Source organism: Macrotis lagotis, chromosome 1 (assembly GCF_037893015.1).
Source record: "Macrotis lagotis isolate mMagLag1 chromosome 1, bilby.v1.9.chrom.fasta, whole genome shotgun sequence".
NCBI lineage: Eukaryota > Metazoa > Chordata > Mammalia > Peramelemorphia > Peramelidae > Macrotis > Macrotis lagotis.
This window is the reverse complement of record NC_133658.1, coordinates 450,516,924-450,532,760: the sequence shown is the minus strand read 5'-3', so window position 1 is coordinate 450,532,760 and position 15,837 is coordinate 450,516,924. Positions and strand designations below refer to the sequence as shown.

The 15,837-nt window shown below is 33.0% G+C and overlaps 2 protein-coding genes across 4 annotated transcripts in view; one reads left to right on the top strand and one right to left on the bottom strand.

Annotated features, from left to right (window-relative positions):
- Positions 1–6,908, top strand: part of PYGL (glycogen phosphorylase L) — a 48,421-nt gene extending 41,513 nt beyond the window's left edge. The window contains exons 13-20 of the mRNA XM_074213466.1: positions 8–109; positions 226–373; positions 484–542; positions 634–775; positions 2,028–2,235; positions 3,384–3,518; positions 3,958–4,024; positions 6,684–6,908. Coding sequence (XP_074069567.1) covers positions 8–109; positions 226–373; positions 484–542; positions 634–775; positions 2,028–2,235; positions 3,384–3,518; positions 3,958–4,024; positions 6,684–6,854 — 1,032 coding nt within the window. The 3' untranslated portion in view covers positions 6,855–6,908. The remainder of the gene's footprint in view (positions 1–7; positions 110–225; positions 374–483; positions 543–633; positions 776–2,027; positions 2,236–3,383; positions 3,519–3,957; positions 4,025–6,683) is intronic.
- Positions 6,909–9,924: 3,016 nt separating this feature from the next.
- ABHD12B (abhydrolase domain containing 12B) overlaps positions 9,925–15,837 on the bottom strand; it is a 56,044-nt gene continuing 50,131 nt past the window's right edge. For 2 of the 3 annotated variants that reach the window (XM_074213462.1, XM_074213465.1), the window contains exons 12-13: positions 10,562–10,680; positions 9,925–10,473 (exon numbers count right to left, since the gene is read on the bottom strand). In XM_074213462.1, the coding sequence (XP_074069563.1) occupies positions 10,446–10,473; positions 10,562–10,680 (147 nt within the window). In that variant the 3' untranslated portion in view covers positions 9,925–10,445. The remainder of the gene's footprint in view (positions 10,474–10,561; positions 10,681–15,837) is intronic. The other variant, XM_074213463.1, reaches the window with a different exon arrangement.

Here is a 15,837-nt window from a genome sequence, read left to right as displayed (position 1 = left end):
TTTTAAGAAAATTGGGGAAGACTATGTGAAAGACCTGAGCCAGTTGACCAAGCTGCACGGCTTTATTTCTGATGATATTTTTCTTTGTGAAGTATCCAATGTGAAGCAGGTGAGACTTTGCAACACAGCAATGTTTGCCTGCACATTTGTCTCATTTTATGTCTGTTTTAAAACATTCAATACTAGATGTGTTCAAAGTAGATCTCTTATGTTTCTATTTCATAGGAAAACAAACTCAAGTTTTCTCAGTTCCTGGAGAAGGAATACAAAGTAAAGATTAATCCATCCTCTATGTTTGATGTGCAAGTTAAAAGAATCCATGAATACAAGCGACAACTCATGAACTGCCTTCACATCATTACAATGTATAACCGTGAGTTTGCTTTTTCAGTTGGAGGCTGTTCTATATCTTTATGTGGAGGATGTAGCAGGGCAAGTGTATTTCTTTAATCTCTTAACCAACCCATTCCCAATCTTTTTTAGGCATTAAAAAAGACCCCAAGAAGCCATTTGTGCCCAGAACAGTTATAATTGGAGGCAAAGTAAGTTTATTTAATTGGATGAATTTTGAAGCACAAATCTTTTGTCAGTACACAATCTTTTGTCAGTGTTTGAATTGTTTGCTTTCACAAGGCTGCTCCAGGATATCACATGGCAAAAATGATCATCAAACTCATTACATCTGTGGCTGATGTGGTGAACAATGACCCTGCTGTTGGAAACAAGTTGAAAGTCATCTTCTTAGAGAACTATAGAGTGTCTCTGGCTGAAAAAGGTAGGATATAGCGTCGTAAATATTGCAAGGCACTTTGTATAATTTTTTCTCATTTGATCACAATCTTGTGAGGTGGGTACTATCATTATCTCCATTTTACACATAGAAATGAGACTTTGAGAGGTTAAAGTGATTTTCCCAAATTCACACAACTATTAGATATCTAAGGTAGAATTTAAACCCAGGACTTCCTAAAATCAAATCATTGAAGCACAAAATATTCATTGAGCATTGATTTGTATTGAGTTACATATTAGAAAGAAAGCACTTGCTACTGTAATCTAATGAGAAATACTAGACATGTAAGTGGTATGTAAGCTTTCACACCTGGGCAGAACTAAGACTGATGTTACTGTGTCAAAGTGAATGTTATCATGCATTGTCAAGGGAAACCGGGATAAATGTTAAGTACTTGGAATTCTGTTCTATTGGATCTGGTCTTCTTTAAAAGAATAAGCTTGTTAGGTTCTTAACCCTTTATCATGGAACTCCCTAGCTCTAAAAATTTCTTGTCATTGTGAGGGGAAAACCTAGGAGAAGCTTATGCCATTTATTATATAGTAGCAAGGAAATAGCTCAGGTTGCCAAGGAATGAGATTTGAATATGGCTTAGATATTCAGAAAGAGGGGATAATATGTGGAGGTAGACAGGTTTGTTTAATAGGTATACTTTCTTTTTTTTAACTCTGACACCTTTTTGCTTATTTATATGTTTACAAAACATTCCATATGTACAAATACCTATTCTACAAGCACTGATTTCAAAAATTACCAAAGATATCCAGGAATCATTTTTTGTAGTGTCCTTGAACTGTCATTCTGTGACGAACAAAATGCAGGAGAATCTCATCATTTCTTCAAGTATGGAAGGTTACAAAAATCTACCCTCCAAGGAATTCCACTTAAATTACTTTTAATATACAAATGTATATTCTGCTCAGAGTAGAGCATTGATTTAGTAACTTTAATATTCAAAAAGTATTTTGGGGTAGTACCTATTCATATGTGCAAAAATAGTTAGAAAAATCAGACTTGTAACCTCTAGGTCCATATGTCTGTATGTGAAATGTTTCATTCTGATGTAAAGAAAGCAGAATAACAATACAAGAATAAACAACACAGAATAACAATATAACTCAGATTTAAAAAAAACACTGAGAATATAGATTTGGGGGTTTTGATGTTTCGTGAGGAAAAGGGCTAGAGGAATCATAAGATCAAAGTCATTAATTCGAAGACAAATTATTGGTAGTCATTCCAGCCACAGACCTGTCAGAACAGATTTCAACTGCTGGCACTGAAGCTTCAGGGACTGGAAATATGAAGTTCATGCTGAATGGAGCTCTCACGATTGGTACCATGGATGGAGCAAATGTAGAAATGGCAGAGGAAGCTGGAGAAGAAAACCTATTCATCTTTGGCATGAGAGTAGAAGATGTTGCTGCTCTGGATCGCAAAGGGTAAGATTCTCTTGCATTTTGACAATTCATAATCATAAGAGTCTGGGAAACTCAAAATTTTACACCAAATATTTCATAAGGCCACTTTGAGGTGGATTATTTCATCTGGGGCAACACATAAAGTTAAAAGATGATATAGGGTTGAGTTGCAATACCTGTTGAATTGGATGATAGGAAAAGATAAATACTAATTCAATACAATAAAGCAACCTTAGAATTATGCCACCTGTTCAAGGAAAAGAAAAACCAAGTGTGCTATTGGCACACTAGGTAAGGAATGGCGCCCTCATTAATAAATCCACTTCTTGGATTAAAACATGTTCATATAGATTAGCAAACAGTAAAAGAGGTGAGAGACAGTGTTTGAACAGGTTCTCTCTAACCAAAGCTGCTGTTCTTTCCATTATCCTACTCAGAGGTTATTATCACCCAATATCTCTAATTGCTTTCAATTTCACCCAACTATGAACAACATGTTGAGTAAGATTTTAAAATTCTAATTAATTCAAAAGATTCCCCTCAAAATTTGAAAACCAGTATTAACAAGGGATCTTGGTCCTCAAAAGATAAATGGAAAATTTAACATTTTTTAGTAGAGAGATAGGGAACTCCAGGTACTATAAGATTAAATAATAGTTATGGCAAGATTTGATAAACTGAATTTTTTTTGTTACAATGGAAGACTCAATAATGGTAATCCAGAGTAATGTCTGAAAATGATTGTTGTGTGAAAACATTTTAAAAGGAAATGGTAATGGAACAGATCTAAATTTGAAAAACAATCTGAAACATTTATTTCCCCCTCCCTGCAGAGGATTTGATTTATTAGGTTCAAAACCTCTAAAAAAATAATCAAATATCACTTATGTGAATGTGTTGGCCTAGCTATCTTCTTATTTAAAATCTTTTTTAAAATGCTAAATTAAATTAAATTCAGCCTGTTTGATTATATACCCTCCCATACTCCACATGGCATGATTTTTCATGTTATCATTAGCATCTTCTATTATACATATAATCAAATCTAAGCATGATATCTACCTCAGCTTCTATTAAGTTATTTAGAAATTCATGAGTTTTATATTTATGGAATTTTTAATTCTATTTCTTGTGTATTATATATAACTTTTCCCCTCATCATCCCTTAGGTATGATGCTAAAGAATATTATGAGAAGCTTCCAGAACTGAAGTTGGCCATTAATCAGATTGACAATGGATTCTTCTCTCCAAAGCAACCAGACCTTTTCAAAGACATCGTCAACATGCTATTCTATCATGATAGGTCAGTAGCCAGAATGGAACATAACTTGGGGAATCTATTTTTTTCCTCACTGGGGAAAAAAAGACTAATGGTTAAGCCATATTAGGTAAGTATAGACTCTAGAAGAGAAAGAATGAGAGTCAGACAAGGGAAAAAATGGATTTTTATCAAATAAGAACAATAATGGAATTTTAAAATAAAACTGACAAAAGATAGTATTCTGATATTCTCATGTATTTGGTGTGTCTTGCTATCAAATGTATAAACATAATAGCATTTTTTTTAAAAATAGAAAAGGCTGCAGGAAATCATGTAGGCTAAAATTCTTTGGCAGTTCTGAATTTTACCAACATTCAACCAAGACCACAAAGAAAGATGCAATTTAAGTAAAATTGTAGCAAAAGCTGCAGGATGTGGCAATAAATCTTTTGTTTTCATTTTCTATACTTCAATAAAATAGGTTTAAAGTCTTTGCAGATTATGAATCCTATGTCAAGTGTCAAGAAAAAGTCAGTCAACTATACATGGTAAGAGCATCTCTAATTTGTCTCTAATTTTGGAGGATTTGAGGAAAACGTTCCATTTTCCCACTTTAGAAATATTTCTCATATATTCAGCTCCTTGGTGTTAGATCAAAATGGAGAACTACTGTACTTTTCCTATTCATTCAGGCAAAAAATATCTCAATTTGCTTCTAATTGGTCAGATGGGATTTTGATTTGCATTTGGTGGCATAGCTATAAATGTAGATCTAAGGGGAAAAAAATTTTAAAACCTGTTCTCTTAATTATAAAAATAAATAGCTTTTCTACAATGTGAGGAACTATTTGACTGGTATTTATATAAAAAGAAGATTTTTGCACTTTTTCAGTAGAGACTAATGAGTAACCCCCAGCAAACCAAATTATCAATCTTCCACAAATTACATACTCTGCCGAGGTTTGAGTATTTAGTTGTGCACGTAAAATATTTTATAGAAGCTTTAGGTGTCCAATAATAGAGGCCTTTGTTTAAATAGTGAATAATTGACTGAATTAGTGGTTAAAGGCAGGATATATGCTGAAACTCATGCATGACCTGGCATTATTTTTAGTCTTATTTTGGAATTCTGGTCTGAGTCTGTCAGGGCAGCTAGGTGGCACAGTGGATAGAGCACTGGCCCTGGAGTCAGGAGAAATCCTACTGTCCATTAAATAAAATTAGCACCATTTTAGATGTAGTATAAGCATGATTAAAATTTTTATGAAAACAGAAAATGAAATAAGAGAGAGTTAAAAATACTTTTCATTTAAGTCTCAAAAATAAAAAAAAGTTTTGTATGTATTGGCAAGTTTTCTCTAGGGCAGAAGAAACAAGGTATATTTCTAACTTGTAGTATTTGTAATATATTTGGGTTTTGCTATAATGTCTATACTACTTTATACACTATTACCTTATTTTATATCATAATATCAAGTTTCCAGAAGCACACTAAGCCATTCTCACTGTAAATTCAAGATTATTGATTTTGATAAATTAGAAAACAGAAAATAGCAGTGTTATTGTCAAAAGTGATCTATAATTCTTTCCTGAAACTTTATCTTCTCTCTCATTTATATATATGTATACATACATACATACATATATATATATAATATGCATATTTTATATATATATATATATATATATATATATATATATATGTATTGTCTTTCTTTCTTGAAGACCATGACATCAAGGAAGTGATACCATAACAAGCACATGAATTGGATTTGAGTGAGGGGGGTGCTTTACTGGGTCATCATTCCTACTTTCTCTTCCAGAGACATCTGGGTCCAATGGCCAGATGTGAATCAGGATAACTGGATATGGCCTTGGATGTGAGGCAATCAGGGTTAAGTGACTTGTCTAGGGTCACATAGCTTAGTGACTGGAAAATCAGAGTAAGCAGGATATGTCTTAGATTGACAATCCCCAAGATGGGAATAAATTCTAATCTTGACTGTTAGTCTAGAATATTTTTTATGTGGAAAAGCTATTAAAAATATAGAGAATATCAAGAAAATAAGGAAAAGGAAAGGAAAAGATAAATACTAATTCAATACCCAATAGATTACCTTAGAATTATGCCATCTGTTAAACAAAGGAAAAAACAAGTGTGCTATTGGCACACTAGGAATAGAATGGCATCCTCATTAATAAATTCAATTCTTGGGCTAAAACATGTTCATCCATTAACTGAAGTTTTATTTTGATTTTTCTTCCTCTATTAAAAACCCCTATTTTCTTGATAATTATAAACTCTATACATTACTATGTACTCTGGTGGGTCTTGTCTGCTTCAAATCTCTCCATTTTCCATCCTCAATTCAACCACTGATGAGATTTTTCTAAAGCACAAATCCTATCATTTCACTCAGTTAAGTGTTGGCGATTATTGTCTCCAGTTAAATATAAAATGCTCAATTTGGTATTTAAAAGCATTCAGAATCTTTCTAGTCTTCTTACACTTTACTTCCTGATACATGTCCTTTGATCCAGTAATATTGGATTAAAGATACTACATCTCCCAGTTTTGGGTACTTTCTCTGTCTATCCCCGCCCCCCTTACCCCACATGTCTGGATTGTTCTCTCTCCCACTTCACCTACTGACTTCTTAAGTTTCTTTTAAGTCTCAACTAAAATCTCATCTTTGAAAACCTTCTTAATTTTCTAGTGCCTTGATTTTTTAATATTTCCTACTTTATCTAGCTTCTCAAACCTACTTTAAACTTTTTGGCTACTTGTCTAGTTATACTTTTCTGTATCTTAAGAAGAGAAGGGACTAAGCATTTTTATTAACATCTACTTTGTGCACCAGACTGTGCTAAGTGCTTTACAAATGTTATCTTATTTAATCCTCACAACAACCCAGCAAATGGGTGTTGATTCCCCACCCCATTTTACAGTTGAGGAAACTGAGGCAAACAGATATTAAGTGATTTGTATTATTTAGCTAGTAAGAATGTGAGGCTAGCTTTGAATTCAAGGTTTCCTGATTCCAGGGCCCTGGAGATGCCCCTGAGCCACCTAACTGCCTATTTATAATTTTCTGGAACTAAGAAAAATATATTGTCAATGCTTTCAGTGACATTTTTAAGCTAAAACAAATTTGTCAAATGTTCAAGGGAATAGAAGAAAAATAATGGCATAATTTTTGTTTACAGAATTCAAAAGAGTGGACCAGAATGGTAGTGAAAAATATAGCTGCCTCCGGAAAATTTTCAAGTGACAGAACAATCAAGGAATATGCTAAGGACATCTGGAATATGGAACCTTCAGACCTGAAGATTCCTCTACCTAATGAACCTAGAGAGTTGTTGAATAAAGACAAATGAATCAACAAGATGAACTTTTGAACAATGGGGGTGGGGGGAGAGGGGAGAAGTAGTCAAATATTTTATTGTACTTAAATCTATTTTGCAACATTCATTGCTTTAAAAAATAAAAATGTAATAATTAGTTTCAAGTATTTGTTGGGAGAAAAATTTGTCTGTCTACTGGGTTTGAAATAAAGAACTAAGTTCAAGGAACTTAAGTTTAAGAGAATTTAAATGCCATTAAGCTAGTCTATTTTATAAGACAAAGTGGTGCTCTTCTGCCACTACCAGGTAGTTGATCAGGTAGAAAAATACTAAAATTCTTAATATAATACAAATGGGTCAAATTAGAATATAATCCTTTTATTATATTGGAATCCAAAGCAGGACATACTTTATATAAAAAGGCAAGACTTTATCTAGCACTATCAATCAATCAATCGATTCTTATTAAGCATCTAGTATTGGAGAGGTTCTGGGTTTACAAAAAGAGACAAAAGATAGTCTCTGTTCTTTTTTTTTTAGGTTTTTTTGCAAGGCAATGGGGTTAAGTGGCTTGCCCAAGGCCACACAGCTAGGTAATTATTAAGTGTCTGAGGCCGGATTTGAACCCAGGTCCTCCTGACTCCAGGGCCGGTGCTCTATCCACTGAGCCACCTAGCCACCCTAATAGTCTCTGTTCTAAGGAATTTATAATCTAATGGGCAAGACAACATGCAAGTAAACTATATACAGGATAAATAGGAAATATTTGAAGGAAAGCATTGCAATTTGGAAGGGTAGGGAAGGTTTTCTTGTAGGATTTTAGTTGGTACTTAAAGGAAGCCAAGCAAGTCAGTAACTGGTATTGGGGAAAGAGTATATTGTGGGGAATGAGGGAAAACCAGAGAAAACAAGATAATCTGTTATTTGTGGAACAATCAGGATGCCAGTGTCACACTGGATCAAAGAGTTGGAGAATAAAGTGAAAGAAGACTTCGGCTAAGTCATGAAGGTCTTTGAATGTCAAATATAACATTGTGTATTTGATCACGTAGGCAATAGGAAACTACTACAATTTATTGAGTTGGGGGTGAGAAGGTAACATTATTGGATCCACGTTTTTAGGAAAATCACTTTAGTGGCTGAATGGAGTGGAGTGGAGAGAGATTTGTTACTGGCAGCTACCCACCAGTAGGCTTGTGGTAGATATGATGTAATGAGGACCTGCACTGAAGCGTCGCAGTGTTAGAAAATTCTATCGGAGAAATGTTGAAAAGGTTAAATTGGCAAGCCTTGCAACAGCTTGAACAGGAAAGGTGAGAGAGAAGAATCCAAGACCCCAAGCTTGAGACACTGGAAGGATGAAGTTAAAAGAAGAGGAGATTGGAATTTAGAGGAAATGTAATAAATTCTGAATTTAATTATGAATCTGAATCTGAATCTGAATAATAAATTCTAAATCTACTGGTAAGACATCAAGTTTAAGGTATCTAAAAGGCAGTTAAAATTGCACAGTTGGAGGTCAACAGAGGAAATGGGGTAGAAAAGGTAGATTTGAATTATTAGCATAGAAGTGGTTATAAAATCCAAGAGAGCTGTTAGGATCATCAAATCAGGGGTGGCTAAGTGGTGTAGTGGATAGAGCACTGGCTCTGGAGTCAGGAGTACCTGAGTTCAAATCCTGCCTCAGAGACTTAATAATTACCTAGCTGTGTGGCCTTGGGCAAGCCACTTAGCCCCACTGCCTTACAAAAAACCTAAAAAGAAAAAGGATCATCAAATCATGAAGCACAGAGGGAAAAGAGAAAAAGGCTCAGGTCAGAACCCTGAGTGACATTATGGAAAAGAAAGCAGGATCTGGAAGAGGATCCAGTAAAGAATACAGAAGAGATATCATCAGATATTGTAGGAGGAAAACCAAGAGAAAGCAATGTCCTGAAAACCTGTAAAGGAATGAAGAATGTCAATTAAAATTTTCTATCTTCAGGTGGATATAAATTATTGATATTAATTTGTTATCTATGGTACTTATTAACATAATGTAATTTCCTTGCATGTCTTTTTCTCTTCTCTATTATTTATTGCATCCTCATTTGAAATCATGGTTGTTCTCCCTGATTTTTTTAGTTCACCTGATTTATATATATATATATATATATATATATATATATATATATATATATATATGAAACAGATAATTATACATGTATTATTATTATATTAATAGAAAATCATTATTATATCAATAGATATATAATGTCTCAAAGGCCAATGCCTTCTCATGGCATTCAGTGTTCTTATGTATGTATATATACAAAAATATTTATGACAGCTCTTTTTGAAATGGCAAAGAAATGGAAATTAGGGGCTCTTTATTTAGGAAATGGTTGGACAAATTGTGTCATATCATTGATGTAGTATTAGTGTGCTGTGGGAAATGATGAGGGGAGAGATTTCAGAAAAATATGGCAAGATCTTTGTGAACTACTGCAAAGTGAAGTGGAAAGAACCAGGAGAGCACCTTGAACAGTAACATCTATGTTGTAATGATGATTCACACTGAAAGATTTCACTAATACAATGATCCAAGAAAATTCCAAAGGACTCATGAGGAAAAAATGCTATCCACCTCCAGAAGGCAAACTGATAAATTCTGAGTGCAAATTGAAGTATGATTTTCTCATTTTCCTTTATTTTTCTTATTTTTTAAAAAATATGTCTAATAGGGAAATAGTTTTCATGATTTCACATGTATGATTAATATTATATTGCTTATCTTCTCAGGGGATGGGGGAGGAATGGGAGGGAAGGAGAAAATTTGGAAATTAAAATTAAAAAAATATTAAATAATTTCTTTTACAAAACAACAAACATTTAATTAAGTAATTTTTAGGTATTTGCAAGGCAAATGGGGTTAAGTGGCTTGCCCAAGACCACACAGCTAGGTAATTATTAAATGTCTGAGACCAGATTTGAACCCAGGTACTCCTGACTCCAGGGGTGGTGCTTTATCCACTGTGCCACCTAGCCGCCCTTACAACAAATATTTATTAACCAATTACTAAATGTTAAATATTAGTACTGATTCTTAACTTAGGGTTTATGAATGGCATAAAGATAGATAGATAGAAGGATGGATAGATAGATAGATGAACTCTAATATAATAGGATTTTTTGTAATCCTCTTTATTTTCTTTTATTTAAAATAATAAATAATATTTTTTAAAAAATAGACTAGAACCAGATTGCAAATTACTTTAATTATCAAGTTGAAGAGGAAATATGGAAATACTGAAGATTTCCTGAGTAAGGTACATGATCAGTCTTGTAGGGAGATGACTGAATCTTGGCCTTCAAACTGTCTGTTAAAGTTTCCTTCTATTAGATCATGCTCCCTCTTCCCATCTTAAATAAAATTCCTTTCTATAAAGAATACTATTATTTGGAAGTTTAAATAAATTTCGCTGACACTTTATGAATCCATTTAATACAGTAGAGACCATAATAATATTTTTCATTTTTTGTTGGGTTTCTTACTCCAGCTCATCTTTATAAGCTATGGATTTTTACTGCAGGGAATTTGCAAATCTTGACTGTCTTCTTCATGGTAGAACTTACTTTACTTTTTCATGCCCATTGCTCACTCAGGAAATCTCTGAAGAAAGAGTAACCATGTTAGCTTGTTTATTCTTTATGTACTCAGTTTCCAATAATAGAAATTATTTAAGTTAGTTGATCCTTACCTCACAATCATTGCCAACCTGGGATTTTTGCATAAAAAATTATGTCGGAAACCAGCAGGAAAAATAACTATCTTGACTCTTTCTTTGTTTTTGTATGCATTATGGGCAATTTCATATACCTGTAAGAGTAGAGAATAAAAGTCTTAGAGGAGTAAGGTCAATGCTTGAGTCTGAATTAAATATTTTCTAAAACAAAAATTCATTGTATCTTTTTCTTGCTTAAAAAGAAAGACTTATCAGTTCAGATGAACACTCCTTTAAAGTCAGAGAACATATTCTACCATATTCCTAATTAATTTAATAGTAACATAGTAGAGGCATCTCAGAGACATTATCCTTGTCCTATTTATGCCTAATGATGTAAACAAAATTTTTCAGATTTAGAAAACTATGGTTGTGGTATATCATACCACATCTTTATTCTACGTGCTGTACTCAAGGACCAACACACCATCTCCTTGATCTCTGCCCCTAGCTTCCCCTCAACTTATTTATCTCCTCATAAATTTTTCTCACCAAGTTCAGAGGCAGTCTAATTAGTTCTTGAATGTTCTCAAAAAATTTCAAAAATTCCCCAATTGCCTCAACCCCACAGCCAAAGTTAAATCAAATAAAATTCTGTAGAACTAACTTCCCCTCCTTTAGTCTCAAAATACAAACTTAGTTATATCAAATAATAAAGATATATAAAGATTTAGACAAAGTTTAGGTTACTCTATGCTGTTCACTAGAATTCTTTTCTACTACTGTCTATTACTGTCATTGGCTACTGTCATTTATTGCCTTAACTCAGCTCTGGTTCATTCTCCTTCCATATTTCTACCTTCTATCCTTTGAAGAAAAATTTGGAACAAGACCCAAAAAAGCTGAAAAACTATACAGTACCTAGGTATTATCACTTCTAGATCTGTATTCCAAAGAGATCAAAGAAAAATGAAAAGGACCTATATTTCACTCACAATTGTTTGCTTCCCCTGTATATTGTACCTTCAGATTTTAGGGGAAAATCACTTAATGACCCAGGAAAAAACCTCCCCACTCCAAAAATATTGAGTGTACCTGAGCAAATTGAATTCTCTAATTGTCTATGAAAATCTCTCTCTCCTAAGAATATCTGTTAACTATCCAGTCTGATTTCTCTCTGACCACTAGAGTGTAATCCATGCTACAAAGCACAAGTATCCCATCTCTGTGATTGTGGGCCTCAAAAACCTAGAAATTTCTACATAGTAATTTTCTTTGATGGAGTTCTTGAGAATCAAATTGGAAATTGAGAACCTCATTCTTGCTATAGACGCACTATATCCTCTCCACAGTTACCCAGTATTTTATTCAGTAGAACCAGATTTTTCCTTGGTCATCTAAATATAGCCTTAGAGAAAAAATGTATGGTAGAATCACAAAGTCTTAGTTGGGGTCTCTCAATAGTCATTATGATCCAACCATACACAAAAAGAATCCCCATAATATATATTTAAAATAGTCTATAAAATTACCACCTCCCTAGGTAGCTTGTTCCATTTTGGGGTAGCACTAATTATTAGTGAGTTTTTCTGTAATATCAAAACTAAATTTGCTCCTTTGCTCCTTCTACCTAAGCTCCATGGTCAAACAGAACAAGCCTGAACTTTCCATCAGATGGCAGTTCTTCAAATATTTAATAGTAATTATCATGTGCTTTCTCGCCTTCCCTGTCTCTCGTTTAGTTTAAGTATATCCAGTGCTTTCAATCAATATGACATAGACTTATCACAGCTATTTTCCATGCTGGTTGCCCTTCTCTGGATATTCTCCAGTTTATCTAATGTGGAATCTAGGCAGTATTCCATATGTTATCTAAAGATAACAGATTTAAAGTAGGACCATCAGTTATTTGGGGCAGTTTTATGCCATAATAGAACACTAGGCCTGTAGTCAGAAAGACATGAGCTCAAATCTGACCTTATTACTAGCTGTTTAACCATGGGCATATCCTATAACTCTGCCTCAATTTCCTCATCTGTAAAATAAACTGAAGAAGGAAGTGTATCTGGAAAGAAACTCCAGTATCTTTGCCAAGAAAACCCCTAATGGGGGTCTCAAAGAGTCAGATACAACTGAAATAACTAAATAACAAAAATCACCTTTTTTAATACCTAGAAGCTATACCCTTGAATACAGATTAAGAATTTATTTGCTTTTCTTGGCTGCCACATGATACTACTGACCCCTTCTGAGCATATGTGTGATAGCCTACTAAAACTCCCAAATCTTAGAAAACTATATAAATTTGATTACGTAATCTTGTATCTGAAAGTTTATTGTTGTACCCAAGTATAAGACATTACATTTATGCCTGTGAAATTTAATCTTAATTGATTTAGCTCATTTTTATATATTTTGTTTTTTCATAAAACAACTCCTTGTTTCTTCACTCTCAAATTTACTGACCTCAGTTTTAATTTTTAGCATTTCTAATTTTGTGTTTAGTTGGAAATTTTTAATTTGTTCTTTTTCTAGTTTTTTAATTGCATATTCAATTAATTAATCTTCTCTTTATTTTATTGATGTAAACGTTTAGAAATCTAACTTTTCCCCTAAACATAACAAGAGTTAGGAAGCAAAGTTAGATGTAAGATGGATAATTTAAATTAAACTAAATTCAAAAGTTTTTCTACATATAATACAAATGTTACCGAGATCAGGAAGAAAACAGAAATTTGGGGGGTGGGGATTTTTGTGAATAGTTTATTATTATTATTATTATTATTGTTATTATTATTATTATAAAAATTTTCATATCTAATATATAAAAAGAAGACTGTCAAATCTTATAAGAATGATAAATGATAACCTATAAGAATGATAAATGATCAAAAGATATGGATAGTTTTCTGCTGAAGTAATTAAAACAATTTATAGTCATAGTGAAAGAGTACTCTAAATCATTAATGATTAGAGGAAATGCAAATCAAAGCAACCTTAAGATATCATTTTATACCTACCAGATTGGCTGAAATGCTAAAAGGAGAAAGTGATACATGTTAGAGAGGAATGTGGAAAAATCAGGACACTGATTCGGTGTTTTGGGAATTGTGAACTGATGCGAACATTTTGGAGAGCAAGTGTGTCTACCTATATCCTTTGACCCAACAATAACACTAGTTAGTCTATTTCTAATAGGAAAAAGAAAAAAAACCTATATGTTCTAAATTTTTCATAGCAGTTCTTTTTGTGGGGATTATAAGAAATAATGATCTCAGTGATTTAAAAAAACATGGAATGACTTCATGAAATAATGAAGAGCAAAATGAGCAGAACCAAGAGAACACTGTAATCAGTAGCAACACTATTGTTTTGATTTTGACTTTAAATGAGTAAGTTAGTGTAACTACTATAATAAATGCTCAAATTAAAAAGGAGATGTGAAGAAAGACACTATTTGCATTCAGAGGAAGAACTGATAAATAGATGTATCTATGGAATAATTTTACATTTCTATATTTATTTGTGTCTAATAGTAGCCATCTCTACGGTGAGGGCGGAGAGAAGGGGAAAAAAAGAAATTTGATAATTTTGCTGCATAATTGACAGGAATGGCAAGTTGTCCATAGTAGATTTGCAGTTTCATGTGCAATCATTTTTATTATATTTTATGTTATGAAAAGATCTTATTTTATAAATTAAAATAAAATTGAATAATGAAAATGATCTACATACATTAATTATTTCCCTGTGCATTTACCTTGATCTCTTCAAACAATTTCATTTTTCTTCCTCAGTAGAAGACATTTTATTGATGTCTTCAAAATTTCATTCTTTAGCCATTTCCCCTTCTCCATGGTTGATTCATTGATTCAATATATATATATATATATATATATTTGGATATTCCCTTATCTATCTTCTGAACCATTTGAAATCTACTTTACCAAACTATGCCCAAATTACTTCTCTGTCACAAACTCTAGGGTGGAGTAGTAACTTTCCCATCCAGGTTTTCATATTTTCTAACCCAACAATCAATTCCTTTCTAATTGTAAGACTCAGATCTGAACAGAGTCTTTTCTTGTATAAATATTTTGAAGGAAGAAATTGTCATAAGGAAATTTCATGCTCTGATTTTGGCAGAGACGTCTAACAGATGTCTAGCTAACTGAAATTCCCCTATATTATGTCAGGATTGTGATCTACTTCCCAAACTCTTCATCCATTTCCTATTTCTATGAAAGAAGACTGTAGAATAGATAATTTAATGACAAAATCAATACAATGAGGGGCAGCTAAGTGGCACGGTGGATAGAGCACCCACCCTGGAGTCAGGAGGATCTGAGTTCAAATCCAAGCTCAGACACATTTAATAATTACATAGCTGTGTGACTTTGGGCAAGTCACTTAACCTCATTGCCTTGCAAAAACAAAACAAAATCAATTCAATGACACTCCGTTTTTCTTCTTTCAAATATTATTCATCCTTCTTTCCCCTATTGGTTCCTGGATTTTCCCCACATCTTTTACTTACCATGTTATTGTTCCTTTTTTAAATAAGGTATTTTTATCCAAATCCATGGATACCTAATATATTTCATCCAACCATATCTCAGTACTGCCTCTCAAGTACTCAAATAGATCTGAGATCATAATCAGAATTATAACCTATGTCTGATCATCCTATCCAACTTTTGTCCATGTTCTTCTAAAATTTTACTATAGGGGATTTATCTAACACACTGGAGACCTTTTTCACTTTCCCCCCTATATTTTAAGAGTTCTAGTGAAGCATTTTGGCCATTTCTCAATCCTCTTATTATATGACTAACCCATTTTCTCTCTGTAATACTGTTTCTTAATAATAGTCTTTAAGGTTATTCTTCAGTGTTCCTACTTAGTTATTATATGTTGCAGCCAGATCACATTTATGATTGGCCTCTCTATGGTTCCCTGTGTAATACTCATCTTTAGTTCTTTAGAGGCAGTGGTGTTCCATATATCACTCCATAAGCAATATGATCTTCTTGAGATTTCTGTTTGGTCTCCAGTCTTCAGTGAGAGTGGGAGGCATATATTAGGGATATGATGTCAATGTGTCATTGGCATCATATCCCTAATTTATCCTTTGTGGGGGAAAGTATAAATTTTTTTAACTTTTAATTTTCTGATTTTTTTTCTCTTTTTTGATATTGAGTCTTATACCTTATTTTTATTTTGTAATGAGTCTAATGAGATTTCTCATTCATTCATTCATTTTTACACTTTCAAGAAAACTAATTTTATCAATTCAATATTTTTCAATTTTT